The sequence below is a fragment of the Gadus chalcogrammus genome, chromosome 18 (genome assembly GCF_026213295.1).
Source record: "Gadus chalcogrammus isolate NIFS_2021 chromosome 18, NIFS_Gcha_1.0, whole genome shotgun sequence".
NCBI classification, from domain to species: Eukaryota; Metazoa; Chordata; class Actinopteri; order Gadiformes; family Gadidae; genus Gadus; species Gadus chalcogrammus.
The window spans coordinates 11332153-11344342 of NC_079429.1; the positions used below are offsets into that span (position 1 = coordinate 11332153).

General features: G+C 48.0%; 1 protein-coding gene across 1 annotated transcript in view; it reads left to right on the top strand.

Moving 5' to 3' along the window:
- The window catches only part of snx29 (sorting nexin 29), a 110911-nt gene that overhangs the window by 79906 nt on the left and 18815 nt on the right, over positions 1 to 12190 (top strand). The window contains exon 19 of the mRNA XM_056577154.1: positions 8031 to 8171. Within this exon, the coding sequence (XP_056433129.1) occupies positions 8031 to 8171 (141 nt within the window). The remainder of the gene's footprint in view (positions 1 to 8030; positions 8172 to 12190) is intronic.

A 12190-nucleotide genomic window follows, 5' to 3' on the forward strand; every position in this document is an offset into this window, starting at 1 on the left:
GACGCGTTTCACATTTCCCCGCATTGTGGGGCCTCAAACGGCGGTCAGCAGCCCGGTTGTCGTTAAACCGAACCTGGGACGATAATATTGTTTGTTTGCCACTATCTTCCTAGAACGCTTGTTTGTTTCCTCCGCCGCCGAAAGATAATCCTCAACAGAGATTAGCGGTAATCTCGATCAGAAAACCCTCCAGATCGCTGAGCTTATTAAGAAAGTTAATGATGAGAAAAGTAACTCAAACTTGCGCTCAACTCTACGAGGGGATGGAGAACAGTAAAGCGCCGGTTATGAACACGGGCCCGGGCTAGGAAAAGCGCAGTATCTCCACACACTGACGTCGCTCGTTCCCACAAAGAAATCCCCCAACCCCTAAATTATTAAGAGTTGTGTGTCTGCTGCATCATTAATATTATCCATTCTTGAAATAATAAATTGGATGCTATTTTTGAAGTTACTGAGATGCATACCCTTAACCTGCGGCATTGTTAGCTGGATGAACATACAGCAAATAAACAAGAGATATCTCAAGACATTAATACAACACAACGTTTTTTTTCAACCTCGACAATATCTCAAAACCTCCTTAAAACATCATACATAAAACCCATTGAACCCCTTCATGACGCTTAACTAAATCCTGGAGTCGATTGGACCGTGAAAGCGACCTGGGGCTCGGCGTTTGACTCTGCTGAGCCACGGCCCCATCAGAGGCCATATAGTTAATGCCGGGACATCCCCTCCGAGGGCTTTAACAGCAAGCCCCTGCCCCATAAACCACCGGCAACCATCCGCACACCGAGGAGGAAGGGCGTCGCAAACACTAAAGGTGAATGTCCTTATTTTATCTGCCCAAATAAACACATCATGTCGCGGGCGGCAGGTGGGGGCAGGCACAGGGGGGGTTACCGATTGCATGCCACCACCCCCTGCGGTGTAAACTCAAGGACACAGGCAACAGAGACAAAGAGAGAGCGCTGCAGAATGTAAAATGAGCTTCATTAAAAAGAAGAGCTGTGTGAATTATTATTCTCCTGGATGTTTACTATTGTCGGCGAGTTGTATACATGTCAGGGAGAAAAACATACTTTTCCATTATCGTTTTCTGTGACCATCGCCATTTCTTTATCCGTTTGTTGTTCTGATTTTTTTTAACTTATAATAATAACTAGTATGTAGCTATAGAATAACTGTATTTTTGCCAAAGAACTATTCATTAGAATGAGATGTCCTTGCTTCTCTGGGTCGTTGTTCTGTGTCTTCTCAGTATGTCAAACACCACTACTGAATTCAAGGGTAAGATAGTATGGAGCAGTTAAGGCTGATTTATACACCATGGTGCCCGCCTGTTGCATTCTGCGAGCAGAAGGCATTTAGTGTATGTGGGCATGTTGCCTTTGACAACATGCCATAGCAGTACACAATGAGGGCAATGTAAATGCAGAGTACAGGGCAGAACAATTTGGACAAATAGGTAGTTGTCTTCCTTTCTTTTCCTTAAAGATAACTTCAACATCGAGCGTTTGCACAGTGCTACTCAAGGCTTCTTTTGCCTATTGTACCTGATATTACTCCTTTTAAACCAGACTGAAAATAGAACCATTGAATAAAGTGGTTGAGTTAGCTCCCTAATTACATTCCTGCCTGTTTGAGTGCTTCATCGTGTGCAATCAAAAACGGTGCCTGTGAATCGGCGTGAACCTCTTTGACGGGAGCAATAGCAACATCATTTTTATATTGACGACAGCGTTAATAGGCTCCAGGTGCTGTCTGTCAAGTGCTCAGGTGCCCTAATTGGGTCCTTCCAACCAACCGAGAAATACTGTATGCCCCGCCTCCAGCCTGCCACCATGACATTGACCTTCATTAACTTACCTAAATGTACAGATGGTTGCGTTGGCACGTCATTCATCTCTGCATTGAGTATTCACGCGGAATCCACTCCCACCTCCCTGTTCTACATCTCCTCCCTCTCTTCTTCTACCGCCTACTGATTAACTACCTCTCCCCCCCTCCACCCCATTGCTGCTCTTTGTCCTTCTTTGTTAAATTAATTTTCCTCACCTTTCCTATAGTGAGTGCTCTCATCCTTCCCACCCCTCCCTTCCTTCCTCTCCTCATCCTCACCAGCTCCTCCTCCTCCTCCTCCTCCTGCTGTCTGAGCTCCTTTTGTCCACACGTGAACCCCCCCTGTGGTCTGGAGCCCTGTGGTCTCTCATTCTGTCTGTGTCTTCTCTGTCTCTCTCTCTGTCTGTCTGTCTGTCTGTCTGTCTGTCTGTCTGTCTGTCTGTCTGTCTGTCTGTCTGTCTGTCTGTCTATCTCTCCCTGTTTCTCTCTGTCTCTGTCTATCTCTCTCGCTCTGTCTCACTCTTTTTTGTTTCTCTGTCTGTCTGTCTGTCTGTCTGTCTGTCTGTCTGTCTGTCTGTCTGTCTGTCTGTCTGTCTGTCTGTCTGTCTGTCTGTCTGTCTGTCTGTCTGTCTGTCTGTCTGTCTGTCTGTCTGTCTGTCTGTCTGTCTGTCTGTCTGTCTGTCTGTCTGTCTCTCTCTCTCTCTCTCTCTCTCTCTCTCTCTCTCTCAATCCATATTAATTGGCTTTGTTGGCATGAATGATGAAACACTATTGCCAAATAATTTGATAAATTTAACTAAACAAATACTGACTAATTCATAATTCACTTTTATTTTTTAATCAAACTATCTCTCTCCCTGTCTTGTTCCCTCTCTCCATGTGTCTGTGTCTGTCTCCATCTCTGTCTCTCTGTCTCTGTCCCTTTTCGACCCTTCATAACCTTGTGCAGCCTGTTAGCCTGCCTCCCTCAATCTGTCCGTCTGTCTGTCTCTTTTTCCATCTGACAACAATTTTGGGGCTAGCAAATAAGTGTTTATTCAGCAGATTATCAGCCATCAACAGGGATTTTCAGGCACCATCTGCAATATTAGAAAAATACTGCAAATAATCAATCAGTATCCACCCAGACTGCAGACATCCATCACACCTAGGAGTGAGTGTGTGAACTGTTCTGCAATCTGCACCAAATCTCATTATTGTCCAAACAAAGGCCCAGCCGCGGAGTGGGAGTGGCAGTCGTGACTTGGGATTCTCCAGCGATGCAACGCTTAATTCTAGCAACGCTGCGCTTTATTATCTTGACTCAACCACAAAACTTGCAATGTGATGCGTGATTCCAGCTCTGAGGTGATGTAATTACCATGTGTTAATCCTACTACGTTGGTAATCATCATTAATCATCACTCTTTTAGTATTTAGTATTCTTTATTTCTTTACTCTGAGGATGGAGTTTATTTGTAGGTTGAGATTAAATTAAGATTTCTTTCTTCCCGTCATTCATTCTTTCACACCGGATTATAATGCAGCGTAGATTGTGTTTTGCACCGGCGTGTCAGAGAGTGACAACATGGCAATGTGAGGAGTCAGAGGCAACACTGCTTTGTAGCAGCCAATCACAGTGTCCGTAGAGTGCAGCCCTTCTTTCAGTTTGGCAACTGATTACAACTGACACCCGGGCTTTCATTGACGTCACATCAAATGTGTAGATTTAATTAATAATTATCATTTTTTTAATGCCAGAGATATTATTTTCAAGGAATTTCTTTCGATATCTTTTGTGTGTGAGTGTGTGAGTGTGTGAGTGTGTGAGTGTGTGTGTGTGTGTGTGTGTGTGTGTGTGTGTGTGTGTGTGTGTGTGTGTGTGTGTGTGTGTGTGTGTGTTTGCGTTGGACTGTGTTGGAATCTGAGCGACAGAGGGACAAATTAACCATTGCTCCTACATAATCCCCACCTCCATAAGCCACTCACAGGCAAGACAAAATTGTAATTGTCAACTTCTCTTGCCTGTGTGTGCACCTGTATGTGTGCATGTGTGCATGCGCGCTTGTGTGTGTGTGTGTGTGCGTGTGTGTCCGTGTGTGAGACGCGTCCCAGGTCTGACTGCGTCCCCCGTCCCCCCCCGGTGCAGCAGGAGGTCACCCGCCGGCCCTCTCTCTGCGCTGCGACGGCAGTTTTGTTTGGTGACAGCCAGACACCAGTGATTAGCCTCGCTGTCACACCAGCAGCGAGCGGCGCGGGGCTGCTCTCTGAGACGCAGGCGGCAGGGGGAGAGACAGCCTTTTCATTTCCTCTCAAATGCCAGCTTCTCAGACTGGTCACCCCCCCCCCCCCCCCAACCACCACCACATGCCTGATTTCTCTTAGATTTCTCCCAGGTGAGACGTATTTGAATCACTATTTACTTGCTACGGTTCAAGGGGATGTGGGGAACTTTTGCAGAGTTGTAAAGAGAGACGGCATGAAAGGAGGGAGGCAAAACATTTTTGAAAACTAAACTATAAACTTCACCACGCGCTGATCCCTCCCTCCCCGTGTTTCTCTGCCATTGAGGGGTCTTGCATTTCACACACTTGTGATGGACACGGACGATGGAGTCCACGGACCAATCACGGAAGAGATGGACTGATTGGTCAGAAAGGAACTAGGTCCAAAATCTAAATTGGCTAATGCAAAGAGAACTCGATCACTTTGTCTAATGGCTGTGTGTGTTGTCCCCCAAGACGATGTCATGATGGGATCATTTAGAAAGATTAAAGGGCTGATATCAAACATCCAAGGTCAATGCTGCTGGCAAAAAGGACAGGTTTTTATTATAAGCCGTTTTTAATGCTTTTCAGAGAGATAACAAGAGATTGAATAAGTGATAAGTGATATGTGATAGGTGAGGGGATAAAAAAATCTGGATGGTAATCGAGAGAGGCTAATGTATACGTTTTTATAAGCCGGACCAGTGTAATGTTCTTAGTGGATCTGACTAGTAGGGCTAGGGCTGCTATTTTTGCTATACTATGCTATTCTATGCTGTCAGGTGAGGCATTGCTTGTTTCGGAGTAGTCATGGACACCTGTGAGACAAAGTCATCTTGAGTATTAAATAATGTTTATTTCCTAAAGCCTGTCACTCAGTTTATAAGCTTCTCAAATATCTCCTGGGCTGTATTGTCTCCAGCCCCCTTTCCATCTCTCTGTCTCCCCATCTTCTCCACCCTTTCTATCGCTCGCTCGCTTTCTTTCTCTCCCCCTTGCTCTCATCATAATTGCAAACTTGCAGAAAATAAAGCGAGAAAGTAGGTTAAAAGCTAGGGTAGCCTTCTGGGTGGTCACTCGGGAAGTGCAGAGTTGACACTTTCGCAAGTGCATTAGTCCTCCCTTCCCCCTGCCCCGCTGTCTCACCTCCGCCGGAGAGGCTTCTAGCGCTTCCTAGAGCGGCGGTCATCGCCGTCCCAACATTATTTATACCACAGTGTTGTCTCAGGCACACAGGCTGCTTATATTAAGCCACCCCGGACACATGGGCTGGACTGACCGATGGCTAAATAATGATAGCAATGATAGGATTGTGGGTAAATCCGGGCATAGGTTGGGCACTGCTGTTGGACAGATACTTCCTCTGTCTAGGAGAACGTGTTGGTTTGCCACACAATTGGATTGTAGAATGGTGTATTACTTTTTAATGTTCTGTTTTGGTACAAATGCTTGTGTGTGTGCGCATTTGTGTGTGTGTCTGTGTATACCTGAACTTTATGTTGACTGTAGTAGTTAGGGAAGAGGCAATTTGGGAATCGATTTTGGGACGATTTTGTCTCTATTCTTTTTACTTTTCCCTTTGTCTTTTATTTTAAGCGTTGTTTTTTGTCATTCTTTGCGGTAATATCCCTTCCTCTCAGCTCCTCATCTCCACTTTCCCTTCTCCTCTCCTCACCTTTCTTTTCCCCTCTCCTCCACTCCGCCCTCTCCTCTCCTCTCCTCTTACCCTCTCCTCCCCTCTCCTCTCCTCTCCTCTCCTCCCCTCTCCTCTCCTCTCCTCTCCTCTCCTCTCCTCTCCTCTCCTCTCCTCTTACCCTCTCCTCCCCTCTCCTCTCCTCTCCTCTCCTCTCCTCTCCTCTCCTCTCCTCTCCTCTCCTCCCCTCTCCTCTCCTCTCCTCTCCTCTCCTCTCCTCTCCTCTCCTCTCCTCTTACCCTCTCCTCTCCTCTCCTCTCCTCTCCTCTCCTCTCCTCTCCTCTCCCATCACCCTCTCATCTCCTCTCCTCTCCTCTCCTCTCCTCTCCTCTCCTCTCCTCTCCTCTCCTCTCCTCTCCTCTCCCATCACCCTCTCCTCTCCTCTCCTCTCCTCTCCTCTTACCCTCTCCTCTCCTCTCCTCTCCTCTCCTCTCCTCTCCTCTCCTCTCCTCTCCTCTTACCCTCTCCTCCCCTCTCCTCTCCTCTCCTCTCCTCTCCTCTCCTCTCCTCTCCTCTCCTCTTACCCTCTCCTCTCCTCTCCTCTCCTCTCCTCTCCTCTCCTCTCCCATCACCCTCTCATCTCCTCTCCTCTCCTCTCCTCTCCTCTCCTCTCCTCTCCTCTCCCATCACCCTCTCATCTCCTCTCCTCTCACCCTCTCCTCTCCTCCTCTCCTCTCCTCTCCCATCACCCTCTCATCTCCTCTCCTCTCCTCTCCTCTCCTCTCCTCTCCTCTCCTCTCCTCTCCTCCCCTCTCCTCTCCTCTCCTCTCACCCTCTCCTCTCCTCTCCTCTCCCTCACCCTCTCCTCTCCTCTCACCCTCTCCTCTCCTCTCCTCTCCTCCTCCTCTCCTCTCCTCTCCCATCACCCTCTCATCTCCTCTCCTCTCCTCTCCTCTCCTCTCCTCTCCTCTCCTCTCCTCTCCCATCACCCTCTCATCTCCTCTCCTCTCACCCTCTCCTCTCCTCCTCTCCTCTCCTCTCCCATCACCCTCTCATCTCCTCTCCTCTCCTCTCCTCTCCTCTCCTCTCCTCTCCTCTCCTCTCCTCCCCTCTCCTCTCCTCTCCTCTCACCCTCTCCTCTCCTCTCCTCTCCCATCACCCTCTCCTCTCCTCTTAACCTCTCCTCTCCTCTCCTCTCCTCTCCTCTCCTCTCCTCTCCCTCACCCTCACCTCTCCTCTCCTCTCCTCTCCCATCACCCTCTCCTCTCCTCTTACCCTCTCCTCTCCTCTCCCTCACCCTCCCCTCTCATCTCCTCTCCTCTCCCATCACCCTCTCCTCTCCCTTCACCCTCCCTCTCCTCTCCTCTCCTCTCCCATCACCCTCTCCTCTCCCTCACCCTCCCCTCTCATCTCCTCTTCTCTCCCACCACCCTCTACTCTCCTCTCCACCCCTCTCTACTCTTTTCACTTTCCTCACTCTCCTCCTCTCCTCCTGTCTCTGCTCCTCACAGTCTCTATCTGTGGTGTGTCTGAACAAGACACTTAATGGGGCATGAAACTAGCAGCAGCCACTCATTGGATGTTTAGGAACATTATTTCACTCTCTCTCTCTCTCTCCCACTCTGTCTCTCGCCCTCTTTCTCGCCCTCTCTGCCTGTGTCTCGCTGTAGCGTGACGCACTGTGGCTGTAAATATTCATCGTATTTTGGTTGGACGGCAGGACTCGTTCCACGAGGTCGCGCTCGTGTTGTTTATTTACAGTAGCCTAAGTCGCTCTGTGATGGTGCACATTTATTCAACCACACATGTGAGCCCCCCCCCCCCCCCCCCCCCCCGCCCTGCTGCTGCCGTTCTCTCAGACTGCCTCTACTTATCCTGGGGATCGGGCGATGATAATAACAATATTACTGGTGATGCGTCAACGACAACTGTGATGACGATAGTTGGAGTAGATAGGGTTGACGGCGACGACGATGACGACGATGACGAAGGGGATGGTGTGGTGATAATGATGGGTGATGATGGCCATGGGAATGAAGGTGGGAGGAGAAAATAGAGAAGATTACCATAATGGTGATGATGATGAAGCTTAAGACGGCGATGAGGATGATGAGGATGACGATGAGGCTCTTGATGGGGATGATCATGATGATGATAGTGTGGTTATAATGATGATGGGATGGTGGCAATGAGGAGGAAGATGGTAGGATAAGATAAAGAGGATTACGATGATGGTGATGATGATGAAGCTTCAGATGGGGTGATGATGATGATGATGAAGCGGGTGGTGTCGTTTCCGTTTCCAGGTGTACATCCGTATCCATGACAACGAATGGAACGTGTACCGGCGCTACACAGAGTTCCGGGAGCTGCACAACCACCTGCGGAACAAGTTCCCCCAGGTGGACACTTTCAGCTTCCCCCCCAAGAAAGCCCTGGGGAACAAGGTACCGTCTCTCCAGCCGCGTGCCTGGGGGTCTCGTGGTCTGTCTTGCCCTCGCTCTCTCGCTCTCTCTCTCTCTCTCTCTCTCTCTCTCTCTCTCTCTCTCTCTCTCTCTCTCTCGGTCTCGCTCTCGCTCTCGCTCTCTAATCAATATCAAACCATGGTTGAAAAGAATGTTCCTGAGACTCGATGCATTGGAATTTATTATGCAGAGAAAACCTTGCAAGTGGAATAATTTAAACAATGACAACTAAGTAAAGCTGCTTCACCACCTCTTCTACTTAAACTGATCTCTCTCTCTCTCTCTCTCTCTCTCTCTCTCTCTCTCTCTCTCTCTCTCTCTCTCTCTCTCTCTCTCTCTCTCTCTCTCTCTCTCCTCAATTCAAAATACTCTAATTGGCATGGGAAATCCACATTTTAGATTACCAAGTAAATTATCGGAGAATGAAAGGGAAATGAAATATAAATATAATGAACAAGTTCAGTGGGAAAGAAATTGGTAATGGTCGGGGTAGGAGTGAGTTAATCAAAAAAGTATTCCCTCTGTCTCCCTCGCTCCTTTTCTCCCTCTCCCTCTAATGCTCTCTCTAACCATCTACCTCCCTTTCTGTCTATGTGGACGTCTCTCTCTCTCTCTCTCTCTCTCTCTCTCTCTCTCTCTCTCTCTCTCTCTCTCTCTCTCTCTCTCTCTCCTCCACATACTTTTCGCCCATGCCCACAGTGTCTGTATTCCATCGTCCCTCCTGTCCTAACCTCCCTCTCCCATATCTCTATCCCTGCGCTCCTCTTTGTCCTTCTGGTTGCATCCTGCTCCTGCTCTCCCTCCACACTCTGTGGGGATGAGCGTGTAGCGAACCTGGACCCTGGCTCTCGCCTGGCTTTAGTCCAGGTTCATTCTGCTGCCTGCCTTGCTTCAAAGGGTCTGCTCCTTCACAGCTGAGAACCGCAACTAACCACTTGATATAGGATCCACAGAGGGTCTGGGTCTGTGTGTGTGTGTGTGTGTGTGTGTGTGTGTGTGTGTGTGTGTGTGTGTGTGTGTGTGTGTGTGTGTGTGTGTGTGTGTGTGTGTGTGTGTGTGTGTGTGTGTGTGTGTGCACGCGAATGAAGAATAAATAGCAAAGAGAATAAAGAAGGTAAACAGCTCACTCAAAATTGTGTGAGTGTGTGTGGGCGCGCATGTGTGTGTATGTCTGTATGTGTGTGTTGGTGTGAGAGAGACTGAGAAAGAGATGAATTAAGAAGATAAACAGGTCAGTCAAAAGCCCAGACAGTGTCAGTGTATCCTCGAAGGCTCTCTAAAAGCTCATTAGACCGTGATGTCTGTCTGTGTGTCTGTGTGTGTGTGCCTGTGTCTATATGTGTGCGTGCGTTCAAGATTTGTGTGTGTGCATGCACGTTTTTGTGCGAACAGGTGTGTGCGTGTTTATGTGCTTGACTCATTGGTTTTCAATGATTCCCACTTAATAAAGTTAGATATCGCGATCAATAATAATCTGGTAGGCAAGCATCCATAACGGGAAAATCCCTCACACAGACACCAACCCGAATCCTTTCCAGAGCTTCTTACCAACACAGTGAATGTTAAGGATCCGATCCCCACACAGTGAGTCTCTTTGTGTGGAGCTGAGGGATCCAGCGTAAGGACTTGGTGTCTAACGCATGCGTTATTCGACGGCTTGTTCGAAATCCCTTTAGAACATGCAGAGGAAAGCTTATGTATTTAACAACTAAGGAGGGAGTGTGTGTGTGTGTGTGTGTGTGTGTGTGTGTGTGTGTGTGTGTGTGTGTGTGTGTGTGTGTGTGTGTGTGTGTGTGTGTGTGTGTGTGTGTGTGTGTGAGCGTGTTCGTTTTGTGCGTCAGGGCAGATATATAATCACCAACGTCACTAGTGGTCTCAATGCGCTTCAATGTGTTTTGTGTATGTGTGCTTATGTGTGGCTGCTCGGGCCTGTGTACGTGTCTAGGTCAGTGCGTGTGTGCACGAGTGTGTTAATCAGTTACCGTGCCATGTTACATTTTTTTCTTCTCTCTTTCTCATGGGCTTTAATCCGGTCATGTGTGTCCTCTGATTGGCTCTCACTAGTGCTTCTAAGAACCCCTGTGTACCACCGCCGGCTAGCTCACTGTTCTCTCCGTGGCGGAGAAGTGGAGAGCCGCGTGTGTCCGCCACAACCACCCCATCTCACACACAAACACACGCACACACACACACACACACACTCACACACACACGATTGATCCCTGGAGTGCAATTGTCAGAAAGACATAAGGTTTAAGGGCTTCAAGCCTAGTACGCGCTGTGGCATTATATCTCTCGCTCTCCCTCGCTCTCCCACTCACTTTCGCTCTTCCTTTATGGCTCTTAAAGGCTGCATTATATTCAAGCAATCCTACGCTATGGTGTCCTTTTGAAGTCAATAGCGCTAATAAAACCTCATCAATGTTGACATATCCCGTCAGGAATGTCTTGGGTCTCATATTTTATTCAGCGTATAATATATGTACCCGATTCCATGGTGTATCTGTGTGTGTGTATATAATGTATAACTCTGTGGAATTAGGGGGATTATATATTGAATGTTATGACTTGATAAATGTTGGCATAACTAGAACCAGGGTTATAAGTCCACATAGAGGAACCCTATGTCCAGCTACGAAGGCCCCTTATCTCCTAGAATAGACCCTCATTAGACTCGCAGATGGGCCTGGCAGTGGATCTTAAACATCAGATGTTTTGATCTTAGAAGGGAATCCGACGTCCTCTGAATCAAACTGTGACAAACAGGAAGTGTGTGCGTGCATAATGGATGTGTTGTGTTTGAATCGCCGAGCAGGCCCGTCCTTCAGGACCCACCGCAGCCCAACCCTACCCCTGAACAAACACGGGAACAGCATCCCCACAACTGTTGCCTTCGTCTTTGTTCTCCCCCCCCCCCCCCCCCCCCCCCCCGCCACTCCTGTTTCTCTGCCCATCCTTTTTTCTCGCTAAACGTCCGCTGACGATTGTTGAAGTATCGATGTTGCAGCCTCTCATCTCATCCCCTCTCTGTTTCTCTCTCTCTGTTTCTCTGTTTCTCTCTCTCTCTCTCTCTCTCTCTCTCTCTCTCTCTCTCTCTCTCTCTCTCTCCGTTCTCTTTTAACCTCTGTTTCTTCAGTAGAAAGATATGATGCAATGCTTTAAATATAGTAGAGGGAGTGAGACTGATAGAGAGAGAGAGAGAGCAGCCTTTTAGTTGAGTAGTGTCTCATCTACAGACAGACTGTGTTGCTTGATATCAGTTTGCTGTACGCATGTACTCTCTGTCAGATACATGCACACACAAACGCACACACACACATGCACGCGGAACGCACACACATGCACATGTGCGTCATGTTCATAATTTCAGTCTGTTTTGAAGCGTTCATTATATAATTTTTACAGGCTCATGCTCACACAAACACACACACGCACAGGCACCCATGCTGTAGCAGTGATTGACAGAACTGAGGGTCCACAGAGTTAGAGATGACAGGAGGCAGCTGCTATGCTATGGATTTCAATAAAAAGGAAGCCTCTGGAAAGTGCCTTATCGCTATACATTACAGACACAACCGCACACACACACATACACACACATGCATCCACCCACAGACACATGCATCCACACACCCTCACACGCACACACACAAACACACATACCAACAAAGCCAAAATTCTCATTAAATCGCAATCGCACACATGCAGATCCCTTTACAGTATTCACATACACATATCTGCGCATCCTCGCACGAAAATGAAAACAGAAAGAGCTTGTAAGGGTAGAGCCCGACCCTTTTCTCTCAGTGCACAGAAAGGCTCATGGGTAATATGGCGGGGACCCAGTGTGAGGACAATTTGACCTTTCAAAGAAAAGGAAAAAATCCATACATACATACCTCTACTACAAGCTGTCATGAGTCAGTGGACATGAGATGTGACAAAATGCTTCGCAGGGATAATGAGATGAATATGTACAACCGCTCGTGCGGCCCACTACA